This window comes from Littorina saxatilis, linkage group LG11 (genome assembly GCF_037325665.1).
Source record: "Littorina saxatilis isolate snail1 linkage group LG11, US_GU_Lsax_2.0, whole genome shotgun sequence".
In the NCBI taxonomy this organism is placed as follows: Eukaryota; Metazoa; Mollusca; class Gastropoda; order Littorinimorpha; family Littorinidae; genus Littorina; species Littorina saxatilis.
The window spans coordinates 5,238,486-5,260,450 of NC_090255.1; the positions used below are offsets into that span (position 1 = coordinate 5,238,486).

At 41.6% G+C, this 21,965-nt stretch overlaps 1 protein-coding gene across 3 annotated transcripts in view; it reads right to left on the minus strand.

The window, feature by feature from the left end:
- The window catches only part of LOC138979493 (2-aminomuconic semialdehyde dehydrogenase-like), an 18,423-nt gene extending 1,493 nt beyond the window's left edge, over nucleotides 1-16,930 (minus strand). The window contains exons 1-11 of one of the 3 annotated variants that reach the window (XR_011460055.1): nucleotides 16,569-16,930; nucleotides 12,917-13,117; nucleotides 11,922-12,133; nucleotides 10,393-10,559; nucleotides 9,618-9,688; nucleotides 9,025-9,129; nucleotides 8,206-8,374; nucleotides 7,522-7,635; nucleotides 5,054-5,172; nucleotides 3,962-4,057; nucleotides 2,502-2,547 (exon numbers count right to left, since the gene is read on the minus strand). Coding sequence is in view for 1 of the 3 variants with exons in the window: in XM_070352204.1 (XP_070208305.1) it covers nucleotides 2,401-2,547; nucleotides 3,962-4,057; nucleotides 7,522-7,635; nucleotides 8,206-8,374; nucleotides 9,025-9,129; nucleotides 9,618-9,688; nucleotides 10,393-10,559; nucleotides 11,922-12,133; nucleotides 12,917-13,117; nucleotides 16,569-16,759 (1,473 nt within the window). In the remaining 2 variants the exon portion in view is untranslated. Of the gene's footprint in view, nucleotides 2,548-3,961; nucleotides 5,173-7,521; nucleotides 7,636-8,205; nucleotides 8,375-9,024; nucleotides 9,130-9,617; nucleotides 9,689-10,392; nucleotides 10,560-11,921; nucleotides 12,134-12,916; nucleotides 13,118-16,568 lie in introns of all 3 variants that reach the window. The other 2 variants (XM_070352204.1, XR_011460053.1) reach the window with 2 other exon arrangements.
- Between the last annotated feature and the right edge of the window lie 5,035 nt (nucleotides 16,931-21,965).

The window sequence follows — 21,965 nt, forward strand, 5'->3', positions numbered from 1 at the left end:
ACAAAAAGTGCTGATTTAAAGTGCTAAAGAGATTTACAAAACAAAAACTGAATTATAACCATGTCACCTGAAAAAGTAACAACTGGTTTTCACATAAGCACAGACAACAAAAGTGACTTGTAAGTTGTACTCAAATTTACATCAGAGATATCAATATGCAAGCAAAAACAAACAGTTAAAAAAAGGCGATGTGTCTCCAAAATCTACAAAACAAAACCGATAAATTATTAAGTATACACATAGTTTTATATACTTACCGCCTCAATATAAAAATCTGAAATAAAGACTCAAGCAAGAGGCCTATGGGTTTAAACATTACGAGAGGTCTGTGTAATGGCTTCTGTAAAATTACATAATAAGTTTTAAAGTATGAAAAAATATATACAGCTGTGCCCCTTATCTCAACAGCTTGGTTGCAGTTCTCTCCCTTGTTCCTTCCCTCAGAACCCCATCCATGTAATATTACGTAAGGATGTATGTACAGGCTTTGACATTGTTTTAACAGCACTCTTCAGCCTCCTGAATGAAAAACAAATATACATGAACAACCTACCCTGCCTCTCTGGCAATCTGACTGACTTTGCTATTGAAGTCACCTTTGAAGTTTCTGGTACCTAATTGTCATAAAACTGAAAGCAACTCTGAAGAATCAGACATTTCAGAGAGAAGTTTAACTCTCCAGAGGCCCATTGTAGAAATCAAGAAACTTGTTTGCACCCTTCTGATTGTCAATTTCCTGAACAATTTTGTTTGTTTGTTTGCTTAACGCCCAGCCGACCACGAAGGGCCATATCAGGGCGGTGCTGCTTTGACATATAACGTGCGCCACACACAAGACAGAAGTCGCAGCACAGGCTTCATGTCTCACCCAGTCACATTATTCTGACACCGGACCAACCAGTCCTAGCACTAACTCCATAATGCCAGACGCCAGGCGGAGCAGCCACTAGATTGCCAATTTTAAAGTCTTAGGTATGACCCGGCCGGGGTTCAAACCCACGACCTCCCGATCACGAGGCGGACGCCTTACCACTAGGCCAACCGTGCCGGTCCCTGAACAATGCTAGGCACATGTTCCTTACTACCCAAATGTCCATCAAAGTAATGAAGAAACAAAGGAAAAACAATACCCAAGTGGTACGTTCGAGCTTCTACTTTACAAGGTCTTCGAGGCGTGAAGTATCCACAAAAACAAACACATATTCATATTTACATGGAAAAAATAGTCCAACATGTAATTGTAAAAACAGCACCGACTCACAGAATACCGAAAACAGCATAAAACTGCACTCCTTCCAAACCTGGACAAAAGGCAAATTCAGATGTTAAACATTCATTTTAAAACCCATACACCTCAACCAGTTTAGCAAATACATTATTAGTTACGGTAACTTTTCTTCTTCATACCAGAACACTGTTTAAACAACCCTATACGTACTGTTACTTGCAGATACAGAAAGTTTCAAATCTATCTTCACACAGTCATGAGAATGGGAAATGGTCAAAACAGAGGAATCCAGGTTTTCCAAATCCAATTCCAAAGTCAGACAGAGCGTAGATAATTTACTCATCTTTTTTTTAATTTTTTTTAGCCATGACTCAAAAGAAGAGACAATGGTTTCAAAATCAGCACAATTTGCCAATTTTTCCATATTAAAATGTGTACCTGAGCAGGTTCAAAAACATTTTGTGTAGCCCTGCATAAAAAAAGCACAGTGATTCACACATTAGCAGTGTTGCTAATGGCTTAGAAATTAGCAACGTTTGTACATTCATTTTTTCCATATCGAAAAATGTATAACGAGAGATTAAAAAAACGAGAAAGGTAAGTTATTGGAACGTTTAATTTATGACAGAAAAAACGTTACAGCCACACCTTACCTTAATTACTTTAACTTGAGTAACTGTAACGTTTTGTTTTGTCACAAATTAAAAGTTTCAATAACTTTAATTACCTTTCTTGTTTTTTGCAGTCAATTTGTTTTTGGATTTCTGTACATGTATAACAAGAGAGGTTAAAATCTTTTTTTCTTAGTCCCAAGTCAAAGGAAAATGTGATTCACAAACTAACTGTGTTGCTTTGGGCTTCAACGTCAGCCAATTTTGTGCATTTTCCATCTCATAAATGCTTATCTAGATCTAGGAAGGCTCAAGAGGCAGAAATCCTCCATAAGGATGAAGATTCTCACACCTATGACTTCTGGGCTGAGGTGCACGAACCAAAAGTGGGTACCACCCAAACGGGAGAGAACAAACCGCGGGTTCTGATTGGTTGAAATCACAACACATCTCAGTTTCAACCAATCCAACACTGCGGGGGGCTCCCGTTTAGGTGGCAACTTGTTCGTGCACCTTAGCCCTGAGCTCCACTTCACTCCAACACGAAGCAGCATCTCTCCCTCAGACGAGCACACAGACGGTCTTCTCCTGAGTGAAAAAGTCAAGTGAATCGTGTCCAGATTCGCGTCCGATGCCCGACTCCTTGACCCCTCCGAAGGGCATGTTGAGATCTCGGACCAGCCAGCAGTTGACCCACACTGTCCCCACCTGTCACCAGACAATAATCAACATTCATTATACAGTGGAACCCCCCTTTTAAAAACCCCAATTTAAGACTCTCTGCTTTTTAAGACTCCGTTTTCTCAGACCTTCTGTTCAGACCTTCTGTTGAGACCTTCTGTTCAGACCTTCTGTTCAGATCTTCTGGAACAGACCTGTTCAGACCTTCTGTTCAGACCCTGGAACAGACCTTCTGTTCAGACCTTCTGCTCAGACCTTCTGTTCAGACCTTCTGTTCAGACCTTCTGTTCAGACCTTCTGTTCAGACCTTCTGGAACAGACCTTCTGTTCAGACCTTCTGGAACAGACCTTCTGTTCAGACCTTCTGTTCAGACCTTCTGTTCATTACCTCCGTAAATGTACCCCCATTTTAAGACTCTTGTTATAACAACTTTCGACGGTTGCAATCTTTCTTTCTTTTTTTATTTGGTGTTTAACGTCGTTTTCAACTACGAAGGTTATATCGCGACGGGGAAAGGGGGGAGAGGGGATAGAGCCACTTGTCAATTGCATGGGTGCAACCTGGAAAATTCCAAAAACCGGCAAAAGTTGGGGTCCAGCTTTTTTAGTATTTAAAATGCCAAAAAAAAACCTCTCCTGGAACAAAAACATCGGCAGCCGATGAAACCAAAAACCGGCTGCCGGGGTGTAGCCGGCAGAGTTGCACCCATGCAATTGTTTCTTGTTCACAAAAGCACTAATCAAAAATTTGCTCCAGGGGCTTGCAATGTAGTACAATATATGACCTTACTGGGAGAATGCAAGTTTCCAGTACAAAGGACTTAACATTTCTTACATACTGCTTGACTAAAATCTTTACAAACATTGACTATATTCTATACAAGAAACACTTAACAAGGGTAAAAGGAGAAACAGAATCCGTTAGTCGCCTCTTACGACATGCTGGGGAGCATCGGGTAAATTCTTCCCCCTTACCCGCGGGGGGTACGGTTGCAATGGCTTGGTGGCAAGATGCCGACCTCCAAAGCGGAAGTTTGTGGGTTGAAATACCGGCTGCGCCTGGTGGGTTAAGGTGGAGATTTTTGCGATCTCCCAGGTCAACTTATGTGTGGACCTGCTTCTGCCTTAACCCCCTTCAATGTGTACACGCAAACACAAGACCAAGTGCGCATGGAAAAGATCCAATAATCCATGTCAGAGTTCGGTGGATTATAGAAACACGAAAATACCCAGCATGCTTCTGAAAGCTGTGTATTGCTGTCTAAAGGGTGACGTAAAAACGGTCATACATGTAAAAATCCACTTGTTCAGACAGACTTTGGGATATATAAATTCAAAAGTTTACCCAAACCTGACTAAATTTAAAAACAAAACAACCAAAAACACTGTTATTTCTTCAGGAAAAAGCACAGATCCTCCAGTTCAGCTACAATTCTCCTACCTTCATGTGTTTGGATACACGATGAGCGCGCGAGACATCCCGTGTCCACACCGTGGCGCACAGTCCATACCTCACACCATTGGCACGTGAAATCACCTGAAAACCAGGAATAGCAAAGAAATGAATAAAAGATATTTTTTACAAATAATCACGTGTTAGCCCTCTGCGGTCACGTTAAGATCACATTACAGGGCTCTGACAATCAAGCAAACAACACACACTCAAACAAACAAAGAAACACAACACACACAAAAACAAACTGACAAACAAACAAACCATGCACACTCAAACAAACAAACAAACAAACATATAAAACACACACACAAACAAACAAAGCAAGCACACACAAACTGCATGATACAAAGTTATAAAGTACAGTCTTTGTTTGTCTGTCAAAGTTAACACAAACAACACTCTTTTGGCTACATGTAACTTAAAACTGTGGTCTTCTAGGCTCCGTGATATTGTAAGGATTAAGTTGAACAGACTGGCAAAACCTGTGATTGTCAAGGATCAAAATTGCATTTCAAGTACAGACATTTTCAACACGATACTCGATCTGGTATTTTCAACACAGTAACTTTTTAGACTAGTAGTGTATTTCCAAAATAAAACAAAGAGACAAGCATGGTCATTATGTACTGCTCCCTATAATATCTACAGGAAACAATGTAAATACACATTCTAGCATTGCTACGTTACCCGTTTTTCTTAAGCTACATATCTACATACACGATTTCTCAATGGATGAATTCCAAAAATAACTCTGTCAGGTTTGTATGGGTTGTGAAAGAGTGAATGCCCTTGCTTTTTACTCAGACAAACATTGGAGGGGCCAATCACTAGTGAGGGATGTGTCGGAAACACATCAACAGGGGCACGTGTGAAGTTATTTGTCAGAGAAAAATCAAGAATATTCACCATTTCACGACCCATACAAACCCGACGGAGTAATTTTGAAAATCGTCCTTAAACATATGCTTTTTAGACAAAAGTTTTAATCTTAATTTTCTGAAAACCCCCCTTTTTTAATGAAAACTAAAAGGCATGTGAATTACAGTTAAGTTGCATGCCGTTTACAATCATTCTCACTTGTCCCGTATTATCTCAAGATGAAGCAAAGACTGAGCAAAGATTCTGATGCGGTTCAGTCTGCTTTTCTTCTCGCTCCTGCGCGGATCGCTTCTTTCCGCTCACATTGCTGAACCGTTCTGGAATAAACGGCAGGCTGCATTTATACAACTGATGGCCTTTTGCAACAAAGGCCAAATTCATCGTAGTCAGTCGCTCAAGGGTTGCTTCCATTTTCAATTCAAAAATTCACAATTACTTCTTTGCAGTCATTTTTTTTCTCTTTTTAATTTAATTTTCTTTTTACAGATTTATTTGTTAAGCATATCAATTCTAAAGTATTCATGTGCAAAAACTTTGGATTTGTGAATAAAAGATATCAGGAACTAAGTGTTAGAGTTGGAGAGTTTTAAACATTCACTGACTTAGTTGACATAGCCTTCTTCTTCTTCAGCGTTCGACGTAGACATAGCCAAAATTAAAAGAATTGAAACTAGTATGCTCTTTTTTTTTCTCTCTTTTTCAAAATTGAAGGAACCCCCGTCAGTCGAAAGAAAATTCAAAATACACGAAGAGGCAGGGCCGCTTGTCACACCAGATTTCTGTTTTAAAGAAGAACAGTTCATCAGTTAGACTCCGCGAAACAGGGTCCACCGATTCAAATGATGCCAGTCTCGTTATCATCTAAAGGAACTGCAAGAAATACAGGCGTCAAGTACATTAATTGTCATCAACTTGAATAACTAAAAATTAAAAGCAAACATTTTCTTCTGTATATCCTTATGGGCAAATGGGTTGAACATTTCAATTAATTACTTAGAGAAAAATCTGTGTGGAAAGATTCCTCATAATCCAGTGAGTATATATATGTTGACACTTGAAAGAAATGAAATTTAAATTTTTGCTTTTGCTATGGTCTGTTGAATGGGTTCATTAAGAGGACAAGTGGGTTTATCTATAAATAGATACCACTCACAAATGGTAAAATATCAACGTTTTTAAATACATTATTTTGATATTAGCAAATGAAATCAAAACATATTGCTACTTGCTGACAAACAGAAATTATCGTTGTGTAACTTCCTTACTTCAACACATATTCAAGTGTGAGTTTTTCACAGATGTTTGCCACAAAAAGTGACTTATGGGTTATGACTGAGTTGTTGATTTTGGTGCTATTTCTGAGCATTAAGGCCCATATAATATTGTTAAAAAAATGGGTTCACGATACGGTACCTCACTTTCTGGGTAAACCCATTTGTGCAGAGAAAGGATATGTGTGTGAACCAATTTGGGCAGGTTCACACACACACACACACACACACACACACACACACACACACACACACACACACACACACACACACACACACACACACACGCACATGTCCAGTGACATGCAGAATGATAACCCAAATATTCAAGATGCAATGTAATCAAAAGTTGCCCTCGTGTTATGTGAAAATAGAAATAAAGTTATCTTCAAGCTGACCTACATCTACAGCAGCATGATCTTGCCCGCAATCCAATCTCAGGCCAAAAGTTGAAAAAGCGGATTGTATTTTTCGCATTAGTGAGATAACGCTCGCTAAAATGGGACACTGTTCTAAGCCCATATTGCTCTTTTTTTTCAGTCTCCATTTGTTGTGCTTGCAAATGGAACATGTGCAGACTCATAAATTGCTTTTAGTTATGCGCTATAGAAATCTCCTTAATAAATAAATAAATAAATAAATAAATAAATAAATAAAAGAAATTAGGACAACAAATTAAAAGTAAAGAAGATTTCCTGAAAAAAGATTCCTGAAAAGCAAGTAAGTGAAATAAAGACTGACACACCCACAAGTGTACATAACCCCCCCCCCCCCCCCCCACCAGGTGCATTACCCCCCCCACACACACACACACACACCAAACACAATCCATTTTTTTCTAATCATCAAATGTTAACAATCAACAAAGAAACTGAAACTTTGTTAAAAAACATCAAGCTTGCATCTTTTCTTCTACTTGAGAACATTATACTCCTCTCTTATTGTTTAACATTTTTGCAATTTTCTGTACAGCATTGATCCCCCCCCTCCCCCCCCTCCCCCCCCCCCCCCAAACAAAAAAAAATCTGGAATACCTTCCACCCTTTATTAACATCAATTCTCAATATCTTCCACCCTTCATCAAAAAACACACCTGTTCTCAAACTGCTTTTGATATCCTCTACTCAACGGTAACTTTACTCTTTTTCCCAAATCATCCCCCCCCCCCCCCTCATTCCTTCCTCACTAAACTCTTCTTCTAAAACATCTACACTAATGCCAACTGTATTCCTACATCTGCTCTATCTCTGTTCACCCCTCTCTGCCCCCTTCAATCTAAACTAGTCTAGGGCAAGATTTGACAGTCTTACCTCCTACATCTGCTCTATCTCTGTTCACCCCTCTCTGCCCCCTTCAATCTAAACTAGTCTAGGGCAAGATTTGACACAGTCTTACCTCCTCCTCGGTGTCAAAAGGGACGACGCATGTGACGGGGCCAAAGATTTCTTCTTGCATGGCCGCTGAACTGTCGGCAACATCGGAGATGACTGTTGGGCGCACAAAGTAACCCTGTTGAATAAAGCTTCACAGTTACCTCATAAGTTTATTGAAAAGACACATTTTTTCAGGGTGCATGAAAAAAAACCACCTGAAGTAAATAACAGACAAATCAATGCTCAATAAGAATAATTCAAAAGCTGTAGCGTTCCCAGACTCAGAGGTCCAAATAGGTCCAAATAGGTCCAAATGTTCTGGCTACAAAAATGAAATTGTTCAGTAAGAACGACCTCCTTAGCGTATCACCAATTCTTGTCCCAAATAGAAACATTTTCTGAGAGGACGTTAACTCCCCCCTTTAGTAAGAACGACCTCTTACATGTCAAAACTATCAGATGGTCCATTGGCCAGAGGTCAGGAGAATGCCTCAAGTGAAAAAGAAATACTGGTCTGTGACCAAAGACAACTGCAAAAGTATCGTATTACGAGATAAAAAAATAAAAAAAATAAAAAATTAAAAAATTGTATTACGAGATGGATCGAAACGGCTTCTTAACTCTTCCAAAACATATACCTGAACACATGAGCACGAACACACACTAGAAAAGCAATCAGATTAAATAAAGGCATCTCTTTACACACCTCTTTGCATCTGACAGGTAGCTCTTTGCTTAGCTCCCCTTGCTGTGTGTGAATGGTACCGCCACTGTTCTTGGCGGCGTGGATTGCGCCGACGACTTTGGACAGATGATCCTTGCTGATGAGTGCTCCCATGAACACATCTTCACGAGGGTCCCCTACTTTCAGTTTCCTTGAATATGCAAAACAGACAATGTAATTGCTTCAAGGCTGTCCGTAATTAATGGCCAAAGTTGACAACGCAAAGTCTTTTGACCAAACAATAGGTTCCAATTGGTGTTGTTCAGCAAAGTTCGCGAAGTAAACTTTGTTCAGTTGAAACAAATAAACATGGACTAGTTTTCAAATTCGTCTTCATCAGCAAACAAACAACAAGAAACTAAGGCCAAAAAAGAAATAGTCTGTTTACGGTAACCCGACCGACCCTATTTTTTTCGCGCGACCCTAGACTTTTTTTTGGCATTTGGGAAAACAACCACTTTTGGTTTTTTTGCAAAATAACGTAAAAATATGGTTTTTTGGAAAAAAAATAAAAAAAAAATCCCGACCTACCGACCCTATTTTTTTGGCCTATGTTACCGTAAACAGACCTATTTTTGGGGGGGGCCTAAAAAGAAGAGTAGACAGAGAAAGAACATGACGAGATTAACGAACACAGAAGAATACAGACAGAGTCTAACGTCACCAAAAAAAGAACAAAATCAAAAGAAAGACATCTAGAAACAACACTTTGCTGACATTTCTCAAAAATGTTCTGTTTAGATTATAGTCACTGCTTCAAACTCAAAGCAAACATACCAATATTATAACACATGTACTCACTTCATCTCCTCTACAAATCGTTGCAGGAAAGTGGGGTAGATGTCCTTGTGGACAAAAATACGACTGGTGCACAGGCAGATCTCACCTTGGTTCATGAAACTTGATCTGTGAAGAAAAAGTAAGAAGGACATACAGAAAATGCAAAATACAGTCGCACCTGCCCTGGCAACCCCCTTCGTTATAAAGGGCGCGGCCGCAACTTTTAAGGTAAAACTGAGAAAAATCCACACAACAGGCGCTTCCAGTGTAATGGCAAGAATACAGCGTGGAAATATTTTTGCTCCCGATTTGTAGTAAGTTTAAAGGCAGGTGCATAGTAATAGCTTAATTGTGACCTCTGGTCAATGACCTATACTTGTCAGCTGAGACCAGCTGCCTGGCCCCAGTTTACAGACACTGACCTTCTTACCCGGGGTCAATGACCAAGTTTAATCTGTGAGACCTGAAGCTTTACCTATGACACCGACTGTTTGAGAGGAAACTCTGCCAGGGTGATAGTAGCAGAAACATGCATATATCACAACAGAGGGAGTGTTGTGTTTCTTTGTCTACAGTGATGGGGCTTCCACTGTAATAAGTATATGGTTACTCACTTGATGCAGTCTGGGATACACTTATCTAGGTCAGCATCTTCAAAAACAACGGCAGCGTTTTTTCCTCCAAGCTGGAAACAAAGACATTTTTTTTTATCACAGAAATGGAATATAATAATTTTGAATACAGCTGTACTACAATATTTCTCCAAAATCAAACAGACAAAATTGGAATGAACACTGACTGACGTACGAACAGTTATAAATATTCCCATATCATTTACATATTACTGCACACCAACTGCAGGGCTAACACACAAAAAAAGTAAAAAACCTGAAAGGCCAGGGTCCACGGCAGCACCCCCCCAGAAGCTGAGGCTTTTTGTATTTTATTATCTTGTAGGGAGGTTTGTGTGTGTTAATAACATGATTAAAAAATTAAACCAATCCTGGCGATGGCTGGTTGAAAAAAAGCTCGATTGAATCCTCAGGCCACAACCCTTGTACATAAAACTTTGATTTCTCTTCATCTTCTTTGTTCATGGGCTGAGACTCCCACGTTCACTCATGTTTTTGCACGAGTGGTTTTTTACCCCGCCATTCAGGAAGCCATACGCCGTTTTCAAGGGAATACTGGGTATTTTTGTGTTTCTATAACCCACCGAACTCTGACATGAATTACAGGTTCTTTTGCGTGCGCACTTGGTCATGTGCTTGCGTGTACACACGAAGGGAGATAAGGCACTAGTAGGTCTGCACATAAGTTGACCTAAGAGATCGGAAAAATCTCCACCCTCAACCCAAACGTTTGATTTGATCTTTCTCCTTCTCTCACCTCCAGGGAGAACTTCTTGCAGGACACTGTAGCAGCTTTTCGAATTCTCTCAGCCGTGACTGTCCCCCCAGTGAAGGAGATGAGGGGCACTTTGGGGTGTGACACCAAGCTATGTCCTGCGGTCCCTCCCAGTCCAAACACCATGTTGACCACACCTGCTGGCACACCTGTAACAAAGGTGAAAATTATGCAATCAAAATGTAACTCAGGTAAGTAAAGAGTATTTACTAATTAAAGGGGCACAACTGTCCAACAAACGTTTTACGTTTGGGTCCTTGAGACATGAATAAGAAAACGTGTCATTTGATAATCTTCTTCTTCTGTGTTCCTGGGTTGCGAGTTCCATGTACTTACACTCATGGGCATGAGTGGGCTTTTACATGTATGGCCTTATCAGTTTGTTTGTTTGTTTGTTTGTTTGCTTAACGCCCAGCCGACCACGAAGGGCCATATCAGGGCGGTGCTGCTTTGACATATAACGTGCGCCACACACAAGACAGAAGTCGCAGCACAGGCTTCATGTCTCACCCAGTCACATTATTCTGACACCGGACCAACCAGTCCTAGCACTAACCTCATAATGCCAGACGCCAGGCGGGGCAGCCATGCACTAGATTGCCAATTTTAAAGTCTTAGGTATGACCCGGCCGGGGTTCGAACCCACGACCTCCCGATCACGGGGCGGACGCCTTACCACTAGGCCAACCGTGCCGGTACCTTATCAGTTTGGAAGGGAAAAACCTAACAAGATAAGCGTTTATCGTCATTATTTTCTGTTGTGTTTTATACTTGTCCCGTTTTGTCAATTAAACTTTCCATCAACATAGCACATTTGTTCCTTGATTCGTGATATGGAAACGTACTGTTTGCATGGTCTGAGCCAAATAACGCTGTTACATTCTGCCACATGCACACACACCAACACGCATGCATGCACTTTCGCAATAGATTCATTTTGGACATAACTTTATTGCGCTTGTATGGATTGTGAGATAGTGAATATTCTTGGTTTTTAGGGAGACACGCGTTCTACACATGCTCCTTGTCCACGTGTCAGACACACTCTTCAAAATGACTGGGCTACGGTCACTAGTGTCATGAGGTCAAGTTTGACACACCAAAAGTAAGGCTGATGGGGTCTATGTCGACCAAAAGAGTGGGATTCCCTGTAGGTGGAGTTCCTGTAGGGGGATTTCCTGTATACAGGGAATCCCACAGGGTCTAGTTCCAGTAGTGTTTCGCTGAAAGTCACGTGATGCTTAACGACATCGGTAGAATTTGATGTTTTTCGATCTTTAGTGAATAATTCTTAGAAATTCGAGTATGGTTTGCAAGTTTTATTGACAAACTCTAACCTGTGGGATTCCCTGTATACAGTGAATCCCTCTACAGGAACTCCACCTACAGGGAATCCCACTCTTTTGGTCGACATAGACCCCATCAGCAAAAGTAAGAGCATTCACTTGTTCACAACCCACACAAACCTGACATCAACTATTTTGTGCAGTCTGATATTCACTTATACGCACCGGCCTCCTGCATGATTTCACACAGTTTGAAAGCGGTGACAGACGTCAGTTCGCTCGGTTTTGCCACCACAGTGTTGCCTGCCGCCAGTGCAGGGGCCAACTTGAATGTGAGAAGATACAGAGGGAGGTTCCACGGTGAAATCAGTCCGGCCACTCCGATTGGTTCTTTTATTGTGTACTGGACGGCACCGCGCTCTTCTTGAATACGAGACCTGGTAGAATAAAAAATAAATAAAAAATAAGCATTTTCAATTTTCAGAGCATTAAAGGCCACACTTGGAGCAATTATTAATTGAGCGCAAAGTTGACCTCGCAACGAATACTTCACAAGATCATTTACCAAATATTCAACGCTGCTTAGCACTGGCGTTGCCGGAAACAAAGCATAGTTGGTTTTTTGTGTTTTTTTTTCTCTCTTTTTATTGTTTTCATCCTCTCTTCTCTTGCTTGTCCCGACGCTTGTTCCTTCTCCCAGTATACTCTCACGCCCCCCCCCTCACTGCAATATCCACCCCTGAACTTTGTTCTGCGAAACAAAACGTATTTGAGTGGCACGCGGCGCCGGACCTGGCTGCAAAACCACTAGCATCTTATCTTCTATGACAAGGCTGCCTGGGAACACGCATCACTTACTAAGTGGAATTGAAGTAACCCAATCCAGCCTTCACAGGAGTTCTCTTTCTTTGCATATTAACGTCAATGAAGCTTTAAAAACACCTGCTTTTGCGAAATGAAGGTAGTCCTCCTGCATGGTAGCATTGTTTGTAACGCAGTTTTTTTTTGTGTAACTTTGGAACCGATCTGACGACCTTTACTTCTTTGGTATTTAGCCCGTCCTTAATTGAGACCGAAGTGGACTTAATGAACGAAGACTTCGCAAAGTCTTTTTACTGAAAACTCAGCGCTATAGCTTCATGAGGCGAGCTTCGGGAAGTATACTTCTTGAGTCGACTTCGCCCAGTTAATTAAGGACAGGCTTTATTCTTTAAACATACCTGTTCATGTCATGAAGTATGTATGAAGCGAAGAACCTGAAGTTGTGCACTGCGCGCGGAATGTCGACGGCTTTGGCCAACCAGATTGGTTTTCCCTGGTCACGGGACTCAAGTTCAGCAAACTCCTCCAATCGAGACTCAAGAAGGTCGGCAATTCTGAACAGCAACTTTGAGCGCTGCTGAGCAGTTGTGTTGGACCAACTGAAATGCAACTATTACAATTAATTTGTGTACTGTGTGTGCATGCCTGTTCTAACATAGTAACTGTACGTGTTTTAGAGAGAGAGAGGGAGAAGTGAATGAGAGAGAAAGAGAGCAATATAGGGGGAGTTAGATTAATTTACATGTCATCAGCAGGAAGAAATATAATGCGAGAAAAACAAAACAAAAACCAAACAGTAACTACACAGAAAACCTTGTTTAAGGCCAAAAAAAAAAAATAGGTGTGGTTAAGGTAACATAGCCCCAAAAAAATGGGTAGGAAGGTAGGCAATCACTTTTTTTTTTTTTTTTTTTTTTTTCTAATGTGTACAAATTAAACCTACTTGACAGGGAAATAAGTGTGCGACTCGAGCGCTTTCGCTTTCATTGCGTTTTCTGCACTCGTTTTTTTTGGTTTTTTTTTGACAAATGTAATAAAAAGTTATAGGGTCGGCCCCTAAAAATAGGGTAGGTCGGGTTAACGAAACCACATCTTCTTTTTCTTTAGGCCTAACTACACAGAAAACCTTGTTTAATCCTTACTGTTCACATTGGTCCCATAGTCTTATTCATAAACTTTCCCAACAACAATTACAACAGCTCACATTCTTCAACTAGCTCCCACAGGCAAAGTAGCAAGCCAACATACACCTTAGCCGTGACTATTGAGATTTGCAACCAGAAACCGGAGCAAAGTACGCTCTTAGTCTAATGCGCCCGGTGTAACGATGTCAGCTTTCTGCCTCTGTCACCTTTCTGATTCGGCCTTGTTGATCTTGTATAAATCCACACTGAACAAAAAAACACCCTTTGATAGTACATACTTATGCTGATGGGGTCTATGTCGACCAAAAGAGTGGGATTCCCACAGGGTGGAGTTATTCAATAAAACTTGCAAACCATACTCGAATTTCTAAGAAATATCAAAAAAGATTGAAAAACATCAAATTCTACCGATGTCGCCAAGCACCACGTGACTTTCAGCGATATCAGCGACACGCTACAGGAACTAAATCCTGTGGTATTCCCTGTATACAGGGAACCTCTCCAGGAACTCCACCTACAGGGAATCCCACTCTTTTGGTCGACATAGACCCCATCAGCCATACTGATTGACGATCAACCTTGGGTACTTTACATTCATGGGGTCAAATTTGTCCAACCAATTTAAACTTAGAAATTTGATTCATCCTAAAAATGTTTCCCTTCTCATTCAAGGGACGTAACCACTCAGTGCACGTTTTCGAAGAAATCGAATTTGGGATGAAATCTATTAAATTTCACCACCAATTTCCTTTAAAATGCAAGAAACTGACATGCTTTTCGTCCTTAAATACGTTCACTTCTTAAAATTAATTTGACCAGGAAACATTTCAGTCTCGAGTATATATATCGAGGGAGTAAGGTGACAGAGGGACCAATCGCACATCGCTACACCGGCCCTTTAACTTCAAAAGGCCCAAGGGAAGACAGGATGGCCCTCCAATTTAAGACTTTCTCAGAGTCAGAGTTCGGTGGATTATAGAAACACAAAAATACGCAGCATGCCTCCCCCGAAATCGGCGTATGCTGCCTGAATGGTGGAGTAAAATGGTCATACCCACATGTAAAAATCCACTCGTGCTAAAAACATGAGTGAACGTGGGAGTCGAACGAAGAAGAAGAAGAAGACTTTCTTCATTCTAACACCCTATTTTCAGGGCCTCACATCCATGAGAGCATAGACCTATATTAGGTCCCTGATGAGAGGGAGCATAAGACAAATGTCCTGGCCAATGTAAAAGTGATATAGGACATTTGTCCTGAACAAAAACAAATCAATAGGACACTTTTTTCCCGTAACAAAACGTAAATACAATTAAACTTGATTAGTTTCTTTGCACGAGGGTAAAAGAACAAAAATACTTTTCTTGGCAAAAAGGTAACAGAACATATAAAATAATTACATGGAGTCAGTGCAGTGTTTCTGTCTCTGAACTTCAACTACTGTGCTGGTTCCTTTCTTTTGCTGAAGAGCATTCGCTTCCTCGTGGATGTCCACTTTTCAACAACCTTCACCACCCACTGTGACTTGTGAATGTCATCCTTTGGCCCCTCCAGGTACACACGCATCAAGCTTGAGACGAAGTTACGCGTGGGGGTGAGGGAGGGGGTAGTGTCTTTCTTCGGCTCCGATGTTTCATTGTTTGACTATCGCGATCGACATTCTCACCTGGGCGATCGGGCTCTAACTGCTCTGGGGCTGGAGGAAGCTCAGTTTTCGTGCGACTGACAGATGATGAGGGAAGGGACTTGAAGTGTAATTTCTTCTGTCCCTTTTCTGGGATCAGTTTTTGTTCTAAAGGCGGCATGTTTGTTATTTTCGGGGAAAGCGCGAAGGGAGGCAACTCTCCACTGGCTTCGAGCATTCCGAGTTGCGAGCCTTGGAAACTCTTTGGTACTAGAGGCACAAAGTGTCTAATTTCGTCTGCTACACATCGCTTCGCAATACATCGATAAATTAGCATTCAAACTACTGTAAATTGAGAAGTACTGACGGTGTCCGGATCAAATGATAGAATAATCGGACATTGACCACTTTGTGACAAAAACAATAGGTTCTGCATGAAAAATGTATTGGACATTTGAAAAAAAAATATCCTCATATGTCCGATGTCCGACGTGGATGTGAGGCCCTGTTAATTTCCTCAGACTTTTTGTTCTCAACCTCTGTAACTTCACCTCCATTTTCAGACTCCCCCCTTTTTAAAACTTGCTTTTCTAAAAAAACTATCGTGAGATCTTAAAAGGGGGGTTCTACTGTACCAACATTTTCCCTGAGAGAATACAACACAAGCTGATAAGAACATGTTGAACTTTAGCTTGTAAAATTCATAGCTCACGATTGAGAGGCATGCATGCAAGCCTCCGATTTTGCAGAACCTGCCCTTGTAAGCATAATTAATAAGTAATATTAGATACTTTTGAAGTCCCCGAATGAACTGTAGAGATGCCTTTTGTTTACATTGGCATTAGAAGAAAATCATGGGCACAGCCGTGTTTTCGAAGGAGGAGAGGCAACTCGATCCGAATCTTTCAATTTTACATATATGCATTTTCTCGTCATTTTCGTCGATCAAATAACCCAAAGAAGTAATTCTGCTTAAAGTTTGGGGCTCAATCCCTCAATAGACCCTATCGGTATTCCAAGTTCACGCAAACGTTCACGGCATAAAAAAGAGTTTGTCTCGCGTATATCCCGTGAGAGCTGCCCTGATACCAAAAACGGTCTATCAATTTCACACTAAATATTCTTTGGCTTGATTACAGGGACTTGTATCAAAAATAAGTCCAAAATGCCACTGGATTGTGAGCTATGAATTTACAACGCTAAAGTTCAAGATTACCATAATATGTGTTGTACAAGCAAATAAAGACAAACACAAATACCGATTAACACCGATAGTGATACCTTTCAAAAGCCTGGGTAGCGGCGGTGACCGCATTTTCTACCTCTCTGTGGCCACTGTTGGGTATTTTCGCCCAAGCCTGGCCTGTCGACGGGTCAAAACTGTCAAGTTGCGAGTCGCAGTCCACAAATTCTCCGCCAATAAAGTTCTTGACGAAGAGAAGGTCTGTTTTGTCTCCAACAGAGCTTCCCATTTTGGGTTTGTTGCTGAAGCTGTAAAGTGGTGACGGATGTTTCGAACAACTCTATGCTATGCTAACTTGGTTTTTCTGTCCCCAGACCTAGTGTCTCTTTAGGACATGAAGTGGTTATATGCTAGGTCCAACAACTCGTCAACAGCGTTTTACTTGTAGCGCGTCGAACTCTCGCACACACAATAACAATGTTCGACCTTGACCCCGCCTGTAGCCTCGCTTCTGATTGGCTCGGCGTGACTTGCAAGTGACACACCTTTAAAGAAATGCGGTCTGCTATCAGATTTGGGTTTACATTTTAGTCCGCGTGCTCTTACCAGAATTTTGCACAAACACGTTCTATTCATACCTAACCTTGATTTTGGACAACTGGGTAAAAGTGCACAGAGCGAAAGTGGGTGCCGGGGAGCCTGCCGGGCGGTCCGATTTGTTGAAATCAACACAACTCTCGGCGGCAATGTCAATCACTGAGACCCTTCGGTTGGCTCCCACCCACTTGAGTAGCACCCACTTTCTCTTCGTGTGCCACAGCCCAGAATGCTACTGAAAGTAATTAAGTGACCGGTAAAGAAATGAATAAATAAAAAACATAAAAAAACAGGAACGTTACCATCCTGAACTCAGGTCAAAAATGAGTTACTTCCCTTCGGGTCTCATTCTAGAAACTGGCAATGCCAATAGCCGTGGACCATGCTATAGTATCTCTGCCGTGGACCGATGATTATCAGAATGGAACGTTATGTACAACCACTTGAACTTCGACCCAATCAGGTCTTTACGGGCCATTTGACAGACTAAACACTTATGATACAAAATTAATAATGAACTTAGCATGGTAGAGTATGTTCGACTGAGTCAAATTCGTATTAAACTGAATGTTATGCCCCCTCCCCCATCCCCTGATAAGACCTCAAAGTCTAAAGAACTTGATTGGAGAAAATTAGCTCTTCAGTGAAGGAGGTAAATTCACCGACAACAGTCACGTGATCTGAAAACTAAGGCCTTTGAAATGGGGGAGTTCCTTGCACGGGGCAGAATCTCACGATTGAATGAATAAAACTTTAAAATTAAAAAAAAAGGAGGTGGAAGCGGGGTGGGGGGGGGGGGGGGGGGGAGTCAATGTACCAAGAAATAATGCCTGACAGTAGTAGTGCAGTGACACCATTCTTCAAAGACCATCCTGTCCAGAACTGATAAGACTCCCTCGACTCAATGTTATTTTCTCACGTATGTTTTGTTCGTGTCACTATATTACATCCATCTAAATACTCCCTTTCTTTACAGACTTCCATTTCTCACCCGGGTTTGAGGGGGTCTTTAAAAGGTTGTCTCCCCTGTAGTGGCCCGGTGTAACACGAAATTTTTACTCCACGAAAAATTTACTCCGGAGTAAATATTTCGTACGAAATTCTTACTCAGAGTACACTTTTCGTACGAGAAAAGAACTCCCCAAGGCACGAAAAAATTACTCCCTCCACGAAATTTTTACTCCCCATTTTTTTCACTTTCAGTAAAAATCTCGTACGCAAAAATGGGATGCCGCGGGCGAGGGGATAATGCCAATAAGTGATCTCGCGCACACGAATGTCGCGCTACCCTCCTTCCACCCCTTCCACCACCAAGACTAACAGGGGACAAGGGAGTAAACATTTCGTACACCTGGCATGGGAAGCACGGTTAAATTGCTTGTGTTTGGGTGAAGTAATTTATTCGTTATTTATTTGTCAGGGGAGCCGTAACATTTGTGTACGAAATGTTTACTCGGAACTCACCTGTCTTGGGGAGTAATTTTCTCGTGTAATGGGGGAGTGCTTTTTTCGTAAAGGGAGTAACTTTTTCGTACGAAATGTTTACTCCGGAGTAAAAATCTCGTGGGAGTAATTTTCTCGTGTTACACCGGATGCGGCATTTGGTCGGTCTTACCCACAGGAGTTTGTATCAAAACACCGGTCGATTGGTGTCCTTAGCGGATTGTGACTTTATTTAGTTAGTCCCCGGAAAAAAACAGAAATGCTGCAGCAAAAATGGTTTTTCAGGGGAATAACTGAATAATGTCATCATCGTTTTTTCCCCGCAGCAAAACAGTTTTTCCGAAGCATAATGTTTACATGTTTTTCCGCGGCATTATTGCGACTGACTTTTTCTTCTGAATAATCTGTGACAGTTTTTCTGCAGAAAAAACAACGCTCTTATAAAGTAGCGTTTGTATCCGCTGCCACCCCCACCCCCACAGAGATATACTGAATAGCTAGCTTGCTCCACAGTCACAGGACCAACCAGAAGACGTCTGCCGTGTGTTGACAAAACCGAGTAAGTCCACTAAAGCTACTTCCGAGAAAAACGACTTTTACTGTTTGATAAAATGTCTCAAAAGTGATGATTATCTACATCAACCCACCGAGATGATAAGATAAATAGCATCAATGTACGTTTAAAACTCGATTTTCATAATAATCTGATGGTTGGTTTTGGTTTTGTTGGGCATTTTGTGGACTTACTTGGTTTTGCCACTTTTTCCCCCAATATCAGATCTAACAAAAAATGGGCAGATCTAAGCAAGAGGACTTACTCGGTTTTACCGAAATATTTGGAAGAAGAAGTACAGTGTTGTCAAGAGAAATGACAAAACAGTGAAAATAACACTACGAATTTGCACAAGATAGAGAGAGAGAGAGAGAGAGAGAGAGAGAGAGAGAGAGAGAGAGAGAGAGAGAGAGAGAGAGAGCAAGGGGGGGGGGGGAGCGGGAGGGATGGATGGAGGGAGAGAGAGTAATAAAGGGAGGGAGGGAGATAGAGAGATGGAAGGAGGGGTGGAGATAGGGAGAAAGAGAGGGACGGTGAGAGGGAGGGGGGGGGGGGAGGGAGAGAGCTATGGAGGGAGAGATAATATAGGTCTATGCTGTAGCGTTACTGCTAGTACCGGTATTCACTACCTACAGTAAGGATAAAGGAGTAATGATAATAATCGACCGGCGCTTTGATACAAGCTCCTGTGGTCTTACCGTGACACTGGGAAGGTTGGAAATGTGCACATGATAGGCTTTCATTGAGATAAGTTAATTCTGGATCAGGTCATATCGCCGGGTCAACGACCAGCCGTGATGCACGCCGCGCCGGGCCACGTGTTCATCCAAGGCCGGGCGAGGTACCAACTCGCCCCTCCCATCTCGCCCCTCCCATCTCGCCGCCGTTTTGGCCTTTGTAGTTGCCGACTTCACGGTCCGCTTGCTTTCAACCAGTCAGTGGTGTCAACTCGCCGCAACGCGCAGTGGCAACTCGCCCCCGTACCTTCGGCCAGGTGCCGACTCGCCCCCTCCCATCTCGCCGCCGCTTTGGCCTTGTAGTAGCCGACTTCACGGTCGCCGCCGTACATTCTATGCGATGAAGTCATGTTGAATTTTTGACGTGTGTCGATCAGACCAAATAAAACAAATAAATCACACTTATACTTGAGTTTTACAGTAACACTTTTTAAAAAATTTTTTTATATACTGTATCTACAACGCCTTCAAATCATATAGGATTAATAAAACAATAAAAGAGACAAAACAGATTGGAAATGTGTATATAGAGGTTGCACCTCAAGATGTTTAACATCGAACGACTTTGGAGACTATGATTAATGTAATTTATAAGCTACATTTTTGTCGATAAACTAATCCAGGTGAACAGATATAAAACAGAAAAATGTCATTGAATTCTACCGGTCATTTTACTTACTAATTGTAAGACTCCATTGAAGATTTTACTGACTAATCTTGGTAATGTTTCCCCGCCGACGCAAGGCTTTAAACTCAATCATTTCGCTTTGCATTCTTATTAAAGTGCATTGTAGCCGGCGAAGCAAACATCAGTTTTGGGTGTGTGTGTGTGTGCGTGTGTGTGTGTGTGTGTGTGTGTGTGTGTGTGTGTGAATTGGGGTGAGAGAGAAAGAGAGAGAGAGAGAGACTCAGATAGAGAGAGAGGGAGAGAGGGAGAGAGAGAGAGAGAGAGAGACGATTTGTCCTTCGCTGGGGGTATGCAGCGCCTTGGCATTGCACGTCTACTTAATATTGATTGAAAGGGCACGCTAAAGCGTCTTCCCAAATGTCAAAAAAAGAAAAGAAAAAAAGCATGGGTCACTCTTGGAAATCGTTCTCAATAATTATGCAACCCTTTGACCGATTTGATTTGAATACATCACTCAAAACCTTTGAATTGAAGAACAATGGATAGCATACAAGGGGGTCTTGATTTGGCCTATATGGTCCGCTGGACCCAAAAAGCAACAGATATCAATCAATCAATAGCATACAAGGGGGTCTTGATTTGGCCTATATGGTCCGCTGGACCCAAAAAGCAACAGATATCAATCAATCAATAGCATACAAGGGGGTCTTGATTTGGCCTATATGGTCCGCTGGACCCAAAAAGCAACAGATATCAATCAATCAATAGCATACAAGGGGGTCTTGATTTGGCCTATATGGTCCGCTGGACCCAAAAAGCAACAGATATCAATCAATCAATAGCATACAAGGGGGTCTTGATTTGGCCTATATGGTCCGCTGGACCCAAAAAGCAACAGATATCAATCAATCAATAGCATACAAGGGGGTCTTGATTTGGCCTATATGGTCCGCTGGACCCACAAAGCAACAGATATCAATCAATCAATAGCATACAAGAAGTAAGAGTTCAGAAAATAAAAAAAAAGGTTGAAACATATTTGAAAAATGCTCTTGCATGGCTGCAAAGAGATTCGATCCCGTGACCACATCGTGACGTATCAATTGGTGATTGGCCGCTTTTCCGACTGAGCTAATCTGGCTCAATGTCTTCAGGGGTAAAAACAGAAATCTTGACTTCGAATATTACACTTGAGTTCTGGAGCATGGAGATCAGTGTCTACTCGTCGGTTTCCGAGTGTCTCCGGGGGGTTGTTCGTATTTATGTTCTGTACGTTCTGTCGATCTCACGGTTCGAGGTAAGTTGAGTTGATAGCTATAACCTTATCAGTTTGGAAAGCATACTCAAGTAGCAAGTAAAAAGTGTGACCGACATTATGTTGGCAGTCCAACTCCAAACTGCGTTGACCAATCTCCGAAAGGCGGTGATGTCATTTCATAAAAAGATTTCCCGAATCCAGAATTCCAAACGGTTTTGGAGATTTTGAAGATTTCGTTCGGGACGATGACGTCTAATGGCCGGTTCATAAAATGAACGA